Here is a 16,301-nt window from a genome sequence, read left to right as displayed (position 1 = left end):
CAGCATTTGGATATGGACCATGGCTTTGGCTGCCATCGTTACGGGCATTTTAACGATTCTTCTATAAAGAGCCAGGATACTAAATCCCCTTTTGCATGTAATACCAAACAGCACAGACGCCTGCTCCGCCCACAGCGAGAATCTTCGTCAAATTCCATGCCGCTCCTCTCATCGAGCCCTGTAACCAGTCTTCGTGAACCGCTTTGAATTGTTCAGCCTCAAAAAGCCGCGGAAACGGAACATCTGGCACATCAACCTCTAGCAATTGACACAGTGGGTCCCAGCCTTGCTTCACATTGAACACCAGTAAATTCGAAGGTGGCACCAGTCGATGAACCGCTTCATTCCGCTTCTCGTAGTACTGCCGGCCCTCCTCTGGGATTCGACCCAGACTAGTGTACCGGACCATACACCGGTGCATGATATCCAGATATCCAGATAACCAAACGGCATCTTTGGTCTCAGCCACATAACCGCGCGCCAGAGAAGCGTAGGGGTCACGTAATCGTGCTTCAGAAACGGCCAAATAGTCGTCGAGTACGAGCGATACCAGTCCTAAACACTATCACGCAGCGTTAGAATGACTTTCGCGTCCGGGTACGTTGTGACCAGCTCTTCGGCGAAGATGTGGCATGGCGTGTCGGTCAGAGCGGAGCAGTGCCCGAGAAGAGCATCCCAATCGGATTTTGTGAATGGTGGGGAGGTGTCGGGCTCGAATTTGGCCTGGAAGGCTCGCTCCCATTGAGGTGTTTGGAGTGGGTTCTCGAAGAGGTGCATGAAGTGGAATACTTCGTCGTGGCCGAGAATTTTTAGGGCTGCGCGCATGGAAGAGGTGCCTGTGCGCGACTGGCCGAGCACGAGGACGCGCAGTGGGACGGCGCGTTGGGAGGGAGGCTGATTCTTGGGGTCGGCCATGATGCCTATGTCTTTGAGCGCCAGGTCTTTTTAACAAGACGTTTGGGCGGCCTTAAAGGAAACTCAAATTGACAAAGTTCAAGCAGCGTTCTAGCGCTTAATAGGGATACATCATGCAGGTGGGTCATGACAGCAAGTGCCTACATCTAGTGCTTATCTAAGAAGACGAATAGCACACCAAGGTCTCAATCATCCAATGCTTATGGGGCTGTGATTGAACTAAAAGGTTAGGGCTGATGCTAGAAGTTTGGTACCCGAGAATATGAAGGCTAATATCGGGCCGACGAATGCGTATGGCACATCGCGTATTGCCTACATGCGTATCAGAGTTGCGGTGTGAATGCCACTTCATTCCATTTCCTATCATCATTGGATCGTGAATCCACCTCTCTTTGGTATCATATCCCACTCGGGTCTTTTTCCTATCTTCGACAAGTCACAGCTCGCTGAAAGCCTCGTCATCAGCACCATCACTCCTAAACGTCTGATGCAATGCCCTCTCCCTCGTCCAAATATTCATCCCCAGCTTCGTTCCGCTCGTCACCGGCAACCCCGCATGCACCACCCTCTTATCCCCCCTCCCATCCTTCAGCAAATTCACCCAAAACACCGCATTTCGCGGCACAGGCCTAAACGTCACCCCGGCCTCCCACGGCTCGTCACAGTTCACAAACTTACACCACCGCTCGTCCACCGGCGCATCCAGCAGCGGGAAGTTCGTTCCACCGCCCGTGATATCGCTGCTTGCTGCGACGTACACGAAGAAGCTGGATTGCCGGTTCCCGCCGTACGCATCGCTGGTTTGCGAGGCGGCTTCGAACCAGTCGGTGTGCGCGTGGTACTCTTCGCCGAGGCCGTAGGTGACGAGCTGGAGGGGCTCAAGGTGGGAGCGGGGTGTGTCGAAGCCTTGGAAGGAGAGGGCGCGGGATTCGATGCAGCGGATGATGGGGTCGCTGGCGAGGCTGGTAGAGCGGGAGGTGCGGGTTGAGGCGTTTAGTTGGTGGCCGTGAGAATCGGCGACTTCGGATTTGGTGAATTTGGATTTGCTGGGAAGTTGTTAGAATGGAGAGGGTTTGATGTTTGACGGAATGCCTACGTGGTTCTCTCGAGATAGTCTGCCTCCTCCGCGGTGAGAAAGTTGGGAATGTATATCACCAGTGGGTCTTGCGAGAAGAGGAGGACTTTGTATGCATGATCTGGGCATCCGGAATCTTTCGCTGATGTGCTTCCAGCAAGCAATATCAGAGAAAATATGGTCGTGAGCACTATTGCTGCCGCTGTGTGAGCTGTATTATACATATGTGGCATTTTGGATGAAGATGCTCCAACGTCCTCTAGCGATTTCTCTTCTTATGAGATCACTGGGAAGCTGACGTTTTATTATGCTAAATCATTATCCTAGCGCGTATGCAGGTCCTCGAACTCCACTCGCTTCGCGATGCGACAGGTAGGCAGGGGATGGAACATTCGGGTTGCAGATGAAACGCTTTAGAAATCCCATCTGATACCCAAAGCTGCAAGGGTCGGTGTTTGATCTCCACCGGGTATTTTCGAGCATTCAAACACCCCGAGTCATCTGGGAAAACTTTCCGCTTCATTTTCGTTGCGTGTTTGCGCTCTCAAGAAAGTTGACACTTCCCCGCGGTTTCTACATTGATTCTCGGACGACCCGAATGCAGCGAGCTGGGATACCTAGGTCTTCTTTCATAATGATATCCATAATTAGTGTGTTATGGCTCTCCGTTTTAGTCTCTTGCTCGACACTGGAAAACGTCTCTTCGAACGGCTTCCAGAGAGTCATTCGCGAAAATAGCATAGTGCTAGCAGCTTGTGAGTGAAATAATTGTCCGACAAGATACCATAACTTGGAGGATAGGTTGCGCTAATTGGCTGCAGTCACTTCCGTAAGTATAACTCCATCACACCTTAAACAGAACGGCACTAAGCTGATGCTACTTTCTGTAGAAAGCAGTGTAAGTTCTACTGAAGACTGAAAATCGCCTCTTCCCATAGCTGACATCGCTAGAAAACTTACTGAATCTTTTCACAATGAATTTGAGCAAGCAGCTGCCACCCTTACTTCGCCTCTAGTGATAGTCGATTGCGCCCAGGAGTTTGACTTGTGTCGCGAGTACGACGTAAACGCCTATCCAGCTGTCAGGCTTTTTCGCGGATCAAATGAGACTAGCACATACCGGGGTCCTAGGAAAGCTTCCGCGTATGTGTAACCGTGCAAAGTTGATTTCGAGTACTGATACAGCCCAGGATCATTTCATACATGATCAAGGAGCAGCTGCCACCAATTACCCATGTGGATGAGGATAGCATTGCGGAATTTCGAGAGATTGACGATGTGGTTGTCGTGGCATATCTCGATCCAGAAGATGCAGAGCTCATAGACATCTTTAGCACATATGCCAAAGAACACCACGATGAGATCGTCTTTGGCATTGCGACTGAGGCTCGGCTTGCGGAGATGAATGACCTTCCGGTCCCGTCAGTAACTGTATTCAAGATTCGCGAAGGCGACAACACGGCCATGAACGGTCGCTTCGACCAAGATTCCCTAGAGAAGTTCCTCGCTACTGCAACGCCATCTGTGATCGGGGAGATTACGAAGAGAAACATCGACGTCTATATGAGCGTGAGTTCTGTAGAAGCCTTACACACCATATAGGGACTGACACAGGTTCGATATAGGCCAGAAAACCTATCGCCTACATCTTCGCATCCAGTGAGGATGAGAAGGTGGATCTGCGCCGTGAGCTCACTCCCGTCGCGAAGAAGTATGGCCAGTATATGGCTTTTGGTCTCATCGATACTGCTGAGTATAGCCATATGGCCACGAATATGGATTTGCGCCCGGGCATCTTCCCGGCATTTGTTATTCATGATGTGAGGACCAACGACGTGTTTCCCCTCGATCAGCGAAAGACGGTCACTGCGGCTGCAATCGAGGGACTGATTATGGATATGGCGCAAGGAAAAATTAAACCAGGTCCAGTCACAGATGATACGCTGCTTCAAGAGGATTCATTTGACGTGGATGAGGTGTATCAGTCAGATACTGGGACTGGTGGGGATGACGATGGATTGGATGATGAAAAAAATCCTGCGAAAAAGCATGATGAATTGTAGGACGTGGTGCGATTTCTTGAAGCTCTACCATAGCTACTGTACGACAGTTCCCTTCTCGAGACTGAGCGAAATCGGCGTTCCGAAGTGAATATCACGACTGGCGCCGGGTGACTGGTCTCGGTACCAATACGTTCTTACTCCATCTCGTTCAACGCGAGCTTCCTATGGCTGAAGTCTGGGCATAGCCAAACCCCTACCCTTCCTACACCATAATCTCGATCTCAGTAGCCACCACCAGCGAGGCCGAGTTCGAGTCTTGGAGCTACTGATAAATTGTGAGACCACTCTATACAGCGGCAGAACGTTGTACATGAATCGGAATTCTGGTTGATTGCTCTAGATTTCTGGTGGAGAATGTCCGGATATCTATCACACGATGCAATTCAGTCCAGATGCTTCTCATAGAGATTTGGAGATCTTCTTCTCGTGGGATAGGGATAAGCTATAACTGAATGAAATGACTATGCTGCGCGGGTTTAGCGAGTTGCGTGTGTGATGATAGCGTTTATGCTGTCTTATAACTGTGAGGATATGTGAACATGATATAATAACTTTGACGCCGTGAATTTGAACGGACACGATTTATCGATTTAATACTATTTAAAACGCTCTCCTCTTAACTTCGAGGCGGGTGTGCGACAGCTTGCTTGGGCTACGACGGTGATTGAGTGGCCTCGTGAGAATGGGTACGCTGGACACAGGATGTAAGGACTTCGATACCCTGGATTAGACCGAACGCGATATAGCTATCTAACTCTACTAGGATCTCTCTACTCTTGACATTGAGGCGTGTCTGCGTCCAAGTTGCATATGATATGACGGCGTTTAAGTGGCTTCATGGAGGTGAGTGACTTGTACACGTGATGTAAAGAATTCCAGACCGTGATCCGTACTTCAATTGTGTATCTAGCCTACAGCGGCATCCGTTTTACCGCGCTTCGGTTTCATATCCCCTACTGAATGTAAATACTAGCTTACCCATATGATCATCTTGAGGGGCTGTCTTACCTATTGAGGAAGTATCCAATCAGTGGTGACTTGAGCTTACAGCTTCTTGACTAAGTACTGTACGTGACGGTAGAATGCGTAGGTGCAAAAGGCGGGCAAGCTACTTGTGCAGGTTGAACTTCCGACGTGGTATCCATAGCGGTCGTTTGCATGCCTTCGGGGCTACTCTCATAGGCCACTTCCGTTCCAACGCCTTGTTGGCGACTGAAGCAGAAACATTGCTCCCTATCCAGTAGAGCAACAGGGCAGCGGGTGCGTCCCATAGTATTGGACCCATGCAAACAGCAAGCACTAACAGAGGACGGGTCATTCTTGACTCCACATCTCGCGAACCACTCCAGATGTTGTAAAAGGTAAGACCAGATATGACGAAGGGCAGGCAGTGCAGCGGATCTGCGACGGTCAGGTCTGGAAACCAGAGTATGCCTCCATCCGCGAGACTGGGCTCCAGGTATTGGCTAACTTCGACGCTCGTGGCTATCTCCCCGGACTGGATTACAGAAGTGTCCTCTGTCGATATGGGCGCGCCCGTTAGAGAGTCTCTTGTGCCATTTACAGCATTTCCTATGGCACTCAAAATATTTGCTATACCATTGGTCACCATCCCAAGGAGACCATTGCCAATTCCAAGCTTCTGTCGAAGGGCTTCCGCCATAATCAAGAAAACAGGAAGCTGGGTGATGATTGGGATAAAGCTATACCCTAAGCTAATCCGCCATCGTTTTTGCTGGCCATGGACAACGTTTTGCTGCCATTTACGGATCTGGTCGTAGAGGATTGTTACGTTTTTCCGTTCTTGGCGAGCTGCTACTGTCTGTAAATTTCTGAGGGCTATGGCTGTCGCAGCTGACGCGAGGGGCTGGACATCGGCTCTCCGCTGTTTGGCTTTGAGTGCCCAGTAGGAAATTGGGCTTAGGATAAAGACCCGCACAAACAGCGCACTTGCTGGAATTGCACAAGCCCAGGGAAGGCCTAGAGAGTGCATGCCATTGTAAAGGAGATGGGCGTCGCTTGTAAGGAGGTCGACGAGGGGGCCGTGGCAAGGTGATGATGGATGGAAAGCTCGCTGTCGGGGGCGGCGAAGGAGATGTTGGGGAGATTTGAGCAAATGGCAGCTTGGCCGCACCGCAGTTCGACACGTGAGCATTGAGGTGACGGGGCGAATATTCGAAGGACCGGAAAGGAGGGACTGTGGTAAAGAGGGATGCATCTAGTAAAGAGGGATGCTTCTAGCCGCAACAGAGCTTCAGGGCTTTCATGGGCACTTCTCTCCCGACCTCCGCAAAGGCGGTGAAGTTCAAGGCACGTGACCCTAGAACGACCACCACTCACGCCCGCGAATAGGCACGATACTTTGGCGACGTCTGGAGTCCCATGGCAGCTGCACTTGCTTTTCCCTCGTCTTGATGTCCCCGTGTTGTAGCCATGAATCTCTCGTTTCTGTTCCTCTTACTGAGCATTCCTGTAGTTCTGGCCTATTTCTTCGGCCTATATATCCTGGGCTCGCTAGGACAGGTGGTGGGCTACTACCTCCGACGAGCTTCCCGCACCCGCAAAGAGCTCTTGCTAGCTAGGGTGCAGACTGAGCAGCGGGCCTACGCTTCTACTCATCCCAAAAGAGCTCCGGCCAACGACGAGGACGGTTGGGAGGAAGTAGAGGGGTATGCTGCCGGTACGGCCGCCAACGGAGCGAAAGCGGGCGAGGACTGGAAAGGTATCATAGGATTCTTTCACCCTTTCTGGTGAGCATTGGATCCTGGGTCTACAGCATGAGTACGGAGCTGATTGCTACATTAAAGTAATGCTGGAGGCGGAGGAGAACGCGTTCTCTGGGCTGCCATACGGGCAAACCAGAAACGCTGGCCGGATGCCGTCTGCGTTGTATACACTGGAGACCACGATGTGGACAAGGCAGCCATACTAAAGCGAGTAGAGGTATGTCGTCTACTCCCTGGTCTAAATGACCAAGCTAATACAGCCAGAATCGCTTCAACATCCACCTCCACCCCCCAACTGTCCACTTCCTCTACCTCTCGACCCGCCGCTACGTCCTGAGCAGCACATGGCCACACTTCACACTTCTAGGGCAGTCCCTCGGCTCCCTAATTCTCGCCTACGATGCCTTCAGTCTCCTCGTCCCGGACATCTTCATCGACACCATGGGCTACGCCTTCGCCCTGGCCCTCTCCTCCTTCCTCTTTCCCGCTGTGCCCACGGGCGCATACGTCCACTACCCCACCATCTCTACCGACATGCTCGCCTCCCTCTCTCCTAACGGCCAAGGCGTGAATGCCGGCGCCGGTGTAGGCTGGAAAGGCTTCGCAAAGCGCCACTACTGGTCCCTCTTCGCCCGCCTGTACTGCCTCGTCGGAAGCACTGTCGATGTCGTCATGACAAACTCCACCTGGACGCAATCCCACATCCGCTCCCTCTGGGGCCCGCGGCGCGCTCGTCGCCTACGGTCAGCCAAAGCCTCCGAGACCGACATCGACGTCGTCTTCCCCCCCGTCGCCGTCGAAGAGCTTACGGATGCGATCGATGTTTCCCCTGAAAGCGAAAGCAAGCGTGGCCCGACGATCATCTACATCGCGCAGTTCCGACCGGAGAAGAACCACACGCTGATAATAGAAGCCTTCGCCAAGCTGGTCGCGCAACACAATGCTTTCCCTTCTTTCCCGAACACCCCCCCTAAACTCGTGCTCGTAGGCTCGGTAAGAGACAGCGACGACGCCACCCGCGTCTACAACCTGCGCCTGCTCGCGCACGAGCGCAAGATCAAAGAAAAAGTCGAGTTCGTGTGTGACGCGAGTTGGCCGCAGATCCTCTACTGGCTACAGTGCGCCTCCGTCGGCGTGAACGGCATGTGGAACGAGCACTTTGGCATCGGCGTCGTCGAATACCAAGCCGCAGGTCTCATTAGCGTGGTGAACGACTCTGGCGGGCCGAAGCTGGATATCGTCGTTGAAATCGATGGCGAGCCGACTGGTAATATGCAGCCCATGAATCATCAGGTTTTCGAAGTGCCGAGTTGCTAACTGTTGTTAATGTGCAGGCTTCCACGCAAGCACGGTAGAGGAATACGCCTCCGCCTTCGCAAACGCGCTCTCGCTTTCCTCGGCCGAGACGAGCGCCATGCGGCTCCGCGCTCGCAAGTCCGCGCTCCGCTTCACAGACCGTGGGTTCGCGGAGAAATGGGTCAAGAACATGGAGCGGATGGTGCAGTTGCAGGAACTCAGGACCAGGAAACCTGGAGGCTTTCTGACAATGATTGAGATATAGAAATGAAACCCATATATCAGGTATCATGAGTCAGCTTCGAAAAATTCGGTGATTTCGAACCTGCCAGTCCTACGATCCACTTTCATGCAACTTGCACTTTCCCGCCGGCGTGTGTGGTGCTTCACCGTACTAATAGAAACCTAGGGCATTAATTTACACTTGAAGTCTGTGTAAACCTCTCTAGCACTGTCTGAGGTGGCCTCGCGAGTTTACTAGCTATCTGAAATGGCAAACCTCCCTTTATTTAGAACTCTGAAAATACCATGAGGTACCGCAAGCACTAGTAGGAGACTGTACGGATTTTTATGACGAGGCGTTGGGGATAGGATCAAGTCATCAACGAGGCATCCACACAGTTCTAAAGTCGAGAAAAAACCGCATGCTTGATGTAGTGTACAATATCGCACAAGTGCGAGTGGATTCCGTGGCTAGTGTTAGGTTCATGTGCCCAATCCAGCTGCGATTCAATAACCGTGTCTCTCTACCATCTCTGCACAACTCCACTTCTCTAATTCGCACAACTCCGCTCCCCCCAAAAACCGTTAGGAAATGTGATCCAGAGCTCCAGCTCAACATCCACATTCTACCCCTTTCTCTCACCACGCCACTATCACCCGCTCTCAATCTACAACACAGCAAACACACCGGCCACCACCCCGGCAACCGCCGCAAACGCACCCATCTCCAGCCGTCCCGCCGCACCCGTGCTCTGCGGCACACCTGTCCCAGTCGCGGTGCCGGTCGCCACGGTCGCAAGGCCCGTGGGGCCCGAGACCTCGGTGCTCGTGATCGCAGCAGTCTTGGTGCAGGAGCAGGCCGAGTCGAAGGAGGCCGAGGTGTAGACGACGAGCGAGGTGGAGGCGTGCTCGGTGATGGAGGCGGATTTGGCGGAGTGGGTTGCGGTGGACTTGCCGGTGGCGCTGGCAGAGGAGGAAGAAGCCGAGACGGAGGTCGCTGTTCCGGAGTTAGTCTTGGAGGATCCTGAGTGCGAGCTTGAGGAGGCCGAGGACGAGGACGAGGACGAGGAGGTGGCTGGTGGCAGGCTTTCCATTAATATGGATGTTGTGGCTATGTGGGTGACGTGTAGGATGTAGATGAGGTTGTTGTGTAGGTTGGTGAGGAGTGTATTTTTGTGTGTTTTGTAGGTAGGCCGCAGCGCGTAGTTGCATTTGTAGGTCTAAGAGATTCGGGAATACGTACCGACTTTGACGCCAGCTTCTTTGCAAACATCAGAGTAGGCGCTCAGGGCCTGTTGGGTCTGGTCGCCGCATGCGCTGCTAATGTAGCCGCTCATCTTGCCATTCTTGCAGATGTCGCTAACCTTGGACGGGTCGTCCTGAGTCCTGGGGGTGTGTCAGCCCGTTTCTACGTCGAGCCCCCTGGGGCTCCGGAACCGTGGGACGTACGCTATAGCGCCGAGGAGACACGCGGGAGGCGTCGCGACGGCCAATTTGGCGACGGCGAGGAACGCGAAAACGAAGATAGACTTGGAGAACATATTGAAGGTATTGGGAATGGATTGTAGATCGAAGAATTCGTGGGATTGGTATCGGGTTGAGGATTGGGTTGTCGGGTTGACGCGTGAAGGTAAAAGATTGATAAAAGTCTGCAAAAGAGTGACAGGTAAAGAGGGAACCGTATAGGTCAAAGGGGAAAGAAAGTGAACGAGTGTGTTGACGTTTCGAAACGTTCAGGTGTGGTGTGAAGGCCAGAAGTTAGACGTTCTGTCGCGGTTAGTTAGGGGAGGCGCCAAGAAACTATAAATATGCAAAGGGGCTAGTCACGCCCTCGTTTCAAGTGGACATCTTCACTGTGCAACTTCAACAACACGCTTCACGATGCTATCATGCTGCCAGCTCATACTGCCGTACGTCCAGCCCTGTGATGTGATTACTCACAGTAGCATATGACAGGTTTCGGCCTCGTCTCTAAAATCAACAACGAGTTCATGTTTCCGCCGTGTAGATCGCAACTAAGTGTTGTCAACCACGGGCTTTTCGGACAGCCTGATGGGGAGTAAAACAGATCATGCCTACGCCCCATGGCTCGAGTGGGTCTGTGGTAAACCTGGAAAATGTTCGAGCGAATGAAGCGCGGTCTGTTCAACAGCAGGCGAGGCGTCCGACAATGGAAGAGGAATTCAAAACGGTAGAGAGAATGCTCGTCATCCTCAAAGCGAAGGAGTATAGATCAGCTAGGGGTCATTCTTAGCTCCAGGAGTCATTCCAAGCTACCGATGCTATAGATTTTGAATCCTTAATAATTATATTCCTCTTCTGTTAGCGTTGCCGTTTACCATCATAATTCTTGTCTCTCGCATACACATTTGATAGCCTTAACCACCTATGGACAAAGGCAAGTCCGACTAGTCCGTCCTGTTGCTGGAAGATGCAAGGGTCGCAGAAGGTTTTGTAGACGATAGAATTCAGAGTATCGTGACTTGGCGTAATGAATGAGGTAGATAGTGCAATTCGGGGTGGGGGTGGTCACATATGAAGTGATACGATAGAGAGGAAGCAAGAAGAAAAAAAGGTCGACCGAGATTCGAACCCCCGGCGAGGTATGAACCCCATAGTCTAGGCCCCAAGATGCGATCGCACGCAACGTACACGGTATGATCACATACCTCCTACTTGTCAAAGCCATGTCTTCCAACAAGAGATAAGAAGTATTTCCTGGCGCTGTTGACCGGCCAGGCTTGCAATTCTGCTTACCCCATGACATACAATGGCTCCTCATAGATGTCTGTACACTCGTTTGGCGCTGTATGAGGAGCCTCATGGTGTTTTTAGTACCCTGAATTAAAGAGCAGTTCAGCATTTTGGACAACTGGTAAACTCGTAAGGCTACCCCAGACAGCATCAGCATAGTGTATGAAAATTGGAAGTATATCCGCTGCCCCCGGTTTCTATTAGTATGTTGGAGCCCTATAAACAGTGGGATAAAAGTGTACGGATATCTATAACGAGGCACTGTACACCTTTACCAAGATGACCACATGAGTGACAAAGATACGAGTTCTATTCTGCAGAATTTTCAGTCCAAGCCTAGACGTTTTCGCTACCTATAAACGCCAAATACCATCAATAACAACCCATATGCGCTGTCAGGGTATCGAAGATTATGTAGATATACATCCTTTACATATCGCCCGTGATTACAGTTTGTTTATACAACGGCGGACGGGGAGTTGTCGCCGTACATGCGGAATTGAACGAAGATTGTTGCGTCTTCGACCATGGTTCCGAGGGAGCCAATGAGCCAGGGGAGGTTGGTGAGGAAGTAATCCCTCTCGACAGAGTGGAAGATGATCTATGTATGTAAGTATGGCATTATTTGAGGCTTGAGGTGATGTCTTACTCCTGCACCGTACGTGGCGTTACCAAGGAGGGAGAGGATGAAGAAGAGCAGAGAGAGACCCTCGCAGGACTTCTCCCGCTGGTTTTTGATGATCTGAGGAATTCGGGCGCTATGGCATGTGAGCATGGCTGTGTATCCATGGATGAAGTTACAGACATACCCTAGGTAGCATACAGCACTAGCATAGCCCAAGATCTGAGCCCCCAGTGCTACTTCAGTAGTCCCAGCGTCATCGCTTAGAGGTGTAGGTTTCCAGATTCCAGTCTTCCATGCAATTGCCCAGCCGGCTGTACCAACGGCCACCACTCCGAGTATGCTCAAAGAATTCTTGATCCATTCCCGACCACCAGTCTCCTCTTCCACGATGGACGCAAGTGAATCGGTCCTGTTGATGCTTTCTCTGTGGCTCCTCGCAGACGAGCGTCTCCTGTGGGAACCGGGAAGTCCGATATTGCTGTCGCGCCGCCCTAGCAGAGGCTGCTCCGCGCTATCCATTGTCTGGGTCGACCTGGCGGATGGCCTTCTCGTCTTCCGCGAGTTTATGAAGTTGTAGTATAGACACTGGCTGATCAAGATCAGATCCGCGAAGCAGAAATAGACAGCAAGGGCAGTAACAGTGGGCACGAGACCAGCCCACAGAGCTCCAACGAGGTTGGTGATGTCGCCAATGAACCAGACGGCCAAAAAGGCAAGCGATATGCCATCGGCGGAGCCCTGCTTATAGTTCTCGATCAATTGCGGGACCTATTTGCGGGTTAGCGGGAGCATGAGGGGAAGTTCAGTTAGGTAATGCACCAAGAGGAAGATCCACGAGGCCAATGAGACGGAGCCGAAGACGCCGGAAAGGGCCTCGTGGGCCGACAGATGCAGCATCGCTGCGAGTGCTGGGGCACCGCTTAGGGACATGGTGGAGTTGAGGGGGAGGGTAGCGGGATTGGCGCGAAAAGCGAGACAGAGAAGTCTGCACGAGCGTCGTCGTTTGTTCGCGATGGGCCGATGACGTACCGCGCGCCGGCTTGTGGAGATGGGACCGATCGAGTTTGGCGCGCCACCGGGGCTGTCAAAAACTGCAGTGGGCCCGAAAATGCTTGAAAGGGGTGGGCTGTGAGTGGACGAGCCGTGAAACGCGAGTGGTGGGAGGTTTCAAGCATCAAAAGGCGCTGAATGGCTGAGGCTGGAGGTCCTGCACTCTTCAGCGGTTGGGATACAATTGCTGATAGCACAAAGCGCGTCCAAAGAAGGGCACAGTGACAGTTCACGAGTCCTTTGCAGACCTCATATCCTAGGGAACGCAATCTCTTCGAGCTCCTTTCGAACACCAGCTAGGGAGTTGTGTACATTCGCCTGGCACTGCTTGAGATCGTCGAGCACATTGCATAAACCTGCAAAGCTGCAGTTTGGCAAGCGTGGAACTTCTCTGAGCCACCCCAGACGGTGTTCTCCTGGTGCACAGGCACCGAGGTTGCATCACAACAGCAGTGGCCGATCGGGCTAGGGCGTACTGTTTCTGTGTCTATTTCGGGCGTCTCGTGACGGGCTTGCTGCGCGTTGCACGTAGCGGCCACACCCTGGCCTGACGACAAAACCCTTTCGCTGCTCAGTCACCACCGCCCACACCACCCGAGCCCGCCGATGCTCCCACACTCGCTGCTTTCTCATTCACGTCCATTCGATTCTCCCTCGTTGCCTTTTTAACCACTTCCACGTCCCCCCATTAACCCTCGCGTACACGTCCCCCTTCACCCCTTACCAGCGCCCTTCCTCCAGGATTGCCTGAAACAGCTGACGCAGCACTCCGAGAGTCCCTTCATCAATACTCTCTGCATCTCCTCTCGTTATCCATCGCCCTCACCATCGCCGTCGCTGAAATGAAGTCGTGGGTTCTGCTCACCGTCCTCGCCATCCTGGCCTTGACCTCCGCACTCGACCTCGATGGCATCGCCGCATACATGCACTACGACAAGAGGCAAAATGCCGTCGGTACTGGCGCTACTTCTGCGACTCCCACACCCTCCTCCGCCGCCGCCGCCACCAGCGCGACCCCAGTTCCATCAAGCACACCGGCGGACACCCCATCGGACACCCCATCGGACACTCCAACGCCCTCGAGCGCAGCCGTGACGTCTGCCCCCGCTACGTCTGCAACCCCAGAGCCATCTTCGGCCGCGTCGTCAGCTGCCTCATCCGACGATGGCTCGTCTACTCCCGCTGCTGGTGTATCCACCAAGACCGCCTCTAGCACCGCCGCTCCAAAGACAACTAAGTCATCCGCAACCCCATCGGTCTATACGTCTGCTCTCGTTCAAACATCTGTCGAACAGTTCGTCACCGTCGTCACGACCGTTAGCGGCAGCTCCACCTTGGTCGAAACCCAAACCGCTAGTCGCACCGTCGCCAAAACCACCGGCTTTGCAACCTCTACTGCCGCTCCTAACAGCTCTGGCAACAGCAGTGGTAGCAGTGGCATGAGCAGCAAAACCAAGAGCATCATCGGTGGCGTGGTCGGAGGCGTTGGTGGAGCCATCGTGCTCGGCGGTCTTGCCCTCGTCGCCTGGCGCGTCTGGGGCCGCAAGAAGCGCTTCAGCGACGACGACAATAACGACCTGATGATGGGCACTGGCTCTGCCGTCGGCGAGAAGCCCAACAGTGGTGCCGCCAACACTCCATTCCAGACCAACCTCGAGCAGTATCACAACCCTGGCGGACGCCCCAACGCCGCAGCCAACTTCTAAACTGTCGACACCACCGTTAATGACGAACCATGACACCCCCATTGTCCCCCTTTTTTTTTTTGCGTTTACTCTCCTAGCGTTGATTCTCTCCCACATGTGGGATTTTTGGGTGGAAGAGCATAGCAGCAAGGTTGCTAGCCAAAGTCGCTCTCCTTCCGGGGGCGTTATACGGCTTGATTGATGAGCATTTGTTAGCGCGGATAGCCAGCTTGCTCTAAATCGAAATTATCTCAATTGGCTTTGCTGTTGAGATTGTACTCTGTCTTTGAGTTCCACCTTTCAGTAAGAAGAGGGCAGTTGTAGAAGCTCCTTATATCTTTTACACAGTATATATAACACTTGTAATTGGAGGACGTCAGCGCATAATCGAGTGTCTACACGCTGGTTATTGCGACCAATCGTCTCTTCTTATATAGCTCAAAAGTCGTTCCGTAGGACTGTCTTCTTGTCGTTCTTTTGTTAGCTTCGTTCGGAGAGAAATACAGGTTTTAATCCATGAGATCACGATAATCTTGCCTGCTACGTCAACGTTCTCAGCTAATGACGTTCGCGTCCAGCAACGTTTGGGGTGGCCCAGAGAGCTATCAGGCTTGTCGAAATGATCGTTTTCCAGTCTTTGATAAGGTATCAGAGGACCTCGAGCGGTGCTAAGCTAGTGTACACAAGCCCAGGCGTGTATCCAATTTTGTTCAACGGAGCACGTCAGGGGCCTGCTCTCGTTTCGCATCCGTCGCATCCCCCAGCGCCTATTACCGCTTTAGGATGTGCGACGCGCCGCACCTCGAGCTGAACTGTTCGAACGACAGCCAAGGCATTATTGTAAGGCGAAACTGTCTTGAGTTTAATAAGAGGTGTGCGAGTTGATATAGGTAAGATGGGCGGCCGCCACGGTTGCGCCTTGACCTCATCAATATTTCGACTCTATCAACTTCAACACCATCATCCACAGTGCTCCTTCAACCCTTACATCAAGATGCATTACTCATTACTAGCACTCTCCTTCTTCACGCTTACATCTGCTTTCTCCCCCACCATCCTCGTCCCCGACGCCGAAATCCACCTCATCCCCCACCACACCCTCTTCTCACGCCAAGTCTCGAACCTGCAGACTTTCAACGGCTCGCTCGGTGGCGCGGCACCTGCGATCTCGAATTCCGGTAAGCGCTTATCTCGCAATATCTCGCCCTAGCTCTACGTACACTCTTTGTCACTGGCAGTGCCACTTTCCGGAGCCCTTCCCATGTTACCGTTGTCTGAGGCAGCCCAACGACATCTCGCCCTCTCCAAAACAATCAATCTCCCTCTCGCTCAGCTTTCCGAAAACGCGTCGAAGCCCCTCACGCCGCGGCAAGACGGTGTACGCATACCAGGGATTGTAGCGACTCAAACAGCCTATGAGCCCTATGCGCAAACCTGGCAAGACAGTGGGAGAGAAGGGCTCCATTGCTAGGCTAGGTTGGGTTAGGCTAATTTTCTCCACCAGGCGACCCGAAGCGCCCGTTCGAAGTCGATGGCGATACCTTCACAGACTTCAAATCCGCGGCGCAGCGGACGTGCGATAACCAGGCGAATACGTGCAGCGAGGCGGCCAACGATGCGAAGGATAAAGGGCCGTTTTCTGTAAACGACTGTAATAGCCAGAGGAGTGAGTTGGAGAGGGGCTTTCCTTTGTGTCTTTGTTCCCTTGTTGAGCTGACTTGGATGAGGTGTGGGATGCTGATGCCGGTGTATAGCGCAGTGCGAAGCGGCGCAGGCGAGCGCCCAGACGCAGAGTTTTGAGGCGGTGCGGACTACGAATCTTGGGCCGGATCCGCAGTTTCCGGATTTCGATCTTATTTGTGATGCGTAAAGGGGGACGTGGGATGGGGG

The 16,301-nt window shown here is 52.8% G+C and overlaps 10 protein-coding genes across 10 annotated transcripts; 4 read left to right on the top strand and 6 right to left on the bottom strand.

Annotated features, from left to right (window-relative positions):
* Positions 1-205: 205 nt before the first annotated feature.
* BDZ99DRAFT_339877 (uncharacterized protein) lies at positions 206-882 on the bottom strand (the record flags this gene model as incomplete). The annotated part of the gene is made up of 2 exons (XM_033714353.1): positions 206-453; positions 564-882. Coding segments are annotated over 2 exons (567 nt in total), but the record flags the coding sequence as incomplete, so codon positions are not given.
* Positions 883-1,337: 455 nt separating this feature from the next.
* On the bottom strand, positions 1,338-2,214 carry BDZ99DRAFT_444194 (uncharacterized protein; the record flags this gene model as incomplete). The annotated part of the gene is made up of 2 exons (XM_033717883.1): positions 1,338-1,961; positions 2,012-2,214. The coding sequence occupies 2 exons, from the start codon at positions 2,212-2,214 to the stop codon at positions 1,352-1,354; spliced, it is 813 nt and encodes a 270-aa protein (XP_033576680.1). The 3' UTR covers positions 1,338-1,351.
* A 410-nt stretch (positions 2,215-2,624) lies between these two features.
* BDZ99DRAFT_499014 (uncharacterized protein) lies at positions 2,625-4,505 on the top strand (the record flags this gene model as incomplete). Its single annotated transcript, XM_033723615.1, has 6 exons — positions 2,625-2,745; positions 2,812-2,819; positions 2,881-2,888; positions 2,942-3,133; positions 3,181-3,559; positions 3,616-4,505. 6 exons carry the CDS (start codon positions 2,625-2,627, stop codon positions 4,051-4,053), a joined length of 1,146 nt encoding a protein of 381 aa, XP_033576679.1. The 3' UTR covers positions 4,054-4,505.
* Positions 4,506-4,946: 441 nt separating this feature from the next.
* BDZ99DRAFT_463483 (uncharacterized protein) lies at positions 4,947-6,278 on the bottom strand. Its single transcript, XM_033720092.1, has 2 exons — positions 5,062-6,278; positions 4,947-5,006 (listed from the first exon to the last, which is right to left on the bottom strand). The coding sequence occupies exon 1, from the start codon at positions 6,269-6,271 to the stop codon at positions 5,162-5,164; it is 1,110 nt and encodes a 369-aa protein (XP_033576678.1). The 5' UTR covers positions 6,272-6,278; the 3' UTR covers positions 4,947-5,006; positions 5,062-5,161.
* A 208-nt stretch (positions 6,279-6,486) lies between these two features.
* Positions 6,487-8,340, top strand: BDZ99DRAFT_388573 (UDP-Glycosyltransferase/glycogen phosphorylase; the record flags this gene model as incomplete). Its single annotated transcript, XM_033715581.1, has 4 exons — positions 6,487-6,803; positions 6,861-6,996; positions 7,044-8,088; positions 8,114-8,340. The coding sequence occupies 4 exons, from the start codon at positions 6,487-6,489 to the stop codon at positions 8,338-8,340; spliced, it is 1,725 nt and encodes a 574-aa protein (XP_033576677.1).
* A 134-nt stretch (positions 8,341-8,474) lies between these two features.
* On the bottom strand, positions 8,475-9,838 carry BDZ99DRAFT_499012 (uncharacterized protein; the record flags this gene model as incomplete). The annotated part of the gene is made up of 3 exons (XM_033723614.1): positions 8,475-9,408; positions 9,541-9,683; positions 9,747-9,838. The coding sequence occupies 3 exons, from the start codon at positions 9,836-9,838 to the stop codon at positions 8,966-8,968; spliced, it is 678 nt and encodes a 225-aa protein (XP_033576676.1). The 3' UTR covers positions 8,475-8,965.
* A 779-nt stretch (positions 9,839-10,617) lies between these two features.
* BDZ99DRAFT_34988 (uncharacterized protein) lies at positions 10,618-11,358 on the bottom strand. Its single transcript, XM_033714494.1, has one exon. It carries the CDS (start codon positions 11,206-11,208, stop codon positions 10,684-10,686), a length of 525 nt encoding a protein of 174 aa, XP_033576675.1. The 5' UTR covers positions 11,209-11,358; the 3' UTR covers positions 10,618-10,683.
* BDZ99DRAFT_444186 (vacuolar membrane PQ loop repeat protein) lies at positions 11,307-12,625 on the bottom strand. Its single transcript, XM_033717882.1, has 4 exons — positions 12,496-12,625; positions 11,861-12,444; positions 11,701-11,809; positions 11,307-11,652 (listed from the first exon to the last, which is right to left on the bottom strand). The coding sequence occupies exons 1-4, from the start codon at positions 12,604-12,606 to the stop codon at positions 11,509-11,511; spliced, it is 948 nt and encodes a 315-aa protein (XP_033576674.1). The 5' UTR covers positions 12,607-12,625; the 3' UTR covers positions 11,307-11,508.
* Positions 12,626-13,568: 943 nt separating this feature from the next.
* BDZ99DRAFT_488570 (uncharacterized protein) lies at positions 13,569-14,432 on the top strand (the record flags this gene model as incomplete). Its single annotated transcript, XM_033722913.1, has 1 exon — positions 13,569-14,432. One exon carries the CDS (start codon positions 13,569-13,571, stop codon positions 14,430-14,432), a length of 864 nt encoding a protein of 287 aa, XP_033576673.1.
* Positions 14,433-15,347: 915 nt separating this feature from the next.
* BDZ99DRAFT_463478 (uncharacterized protein) lies at positions 15,348-16,281 on the top strand. The gene is made up of 2 exons (XM_033720091.1): positions 15,348-15,589; positions 15,916-16,281. Exons 1-2 carry the CDS (start codon positions 15,406-15,408, stop codon positions 16,209-16,211), a joined length of 480 nt encoding a protein of 159 aa, XP_033576672.1. The 5' UTR covers positions 15,348-15,405; the 3' UTR covers positions 16,212-16,281.
* Positions 16,282-16,301: the final 20 nt, after the last annotated feature.

The sequence above is a fragment of the Mytilinidion resinicola genome (genome assembly GCF_010093595.1).
Source record: "Mytilinidion resinicola strain CBS 304.34 unplaced genomic scaffold BDZ99scaffold_10, whole genome shotgun sequence".
Classification (NCBI taxonomy): domain Eukaryota; kingdom Fungi; phylum Ascomycota; class Dothideomycetes; order Mytilinidiales; family Mytilinidiaceae; genus Mytilinidion; species Mytilinidion resinicola.
Note: the sequence above shows the minus strand (reverse complement) of the source record. Positions and strands in the feature narration are given on the sequence as shown.

What these genes read in the sequence shown, in the direction of transcription:
- BDZ99DRAFT_463478 (XM_033720091.1), top strand. Translation starts at nt 15,406, where the DNA reads ATGCATTACTCATTACTAGCACTCTCCTTCTTCACGCTTACATCTGCT. An exon ending in ACCTGCGATCTCGAATTCCG is followed by an intron (nt 15,590 to 15,915) that starts GTAAGCGCTTAT and finishes TTTCTCCACCAG; the next exon opens with GCGACCCGAAGCGCCCGTTC.
- BDZ99DRAFT_463483 (XM_033720092.1), bottom strand. Translation starts at nt 6,271, where the DNA reads ATGCATCCCTCTTTACCACAGTCCCTCCTTTCCGGTCCTTCGAATATT.
- BDZ99DRAFT_34988 (XM_033714494.1), bottom strand. Translation starts at nt 11,208, where the DNA reads ATGCTGATGCTGTCTGGGGTAGCCTTACGAGTTTACCAGTTGTCCAAA.
- BDZ99DRAFT_444186 (XM_033717882.1), bottom strand. Translation starts at nt 12,606, where the DNA reads ATGTCCCTAAGCGGTGCCCCAGCACTCGCAGCGATGCTGCATCTGTCG. An exon ending in CCTCGTGGATCTTCCTCTTG is followed by an intron (nt 12,445 to 12,495) that starts GTGCATTACCTA and finishes ACCCGCAAATAG; the next exon opens with GTCCCGCAATTGATCGAGAA. An exon ending in ACGCCACGTACGGTGCAGGA is followed by an intron (nt 11,653 to 11,700) that starts GTAAGACATCAC and finishes TTACATACATAG; the next exon opens with ATCATCTTCCACTCTGTCGA.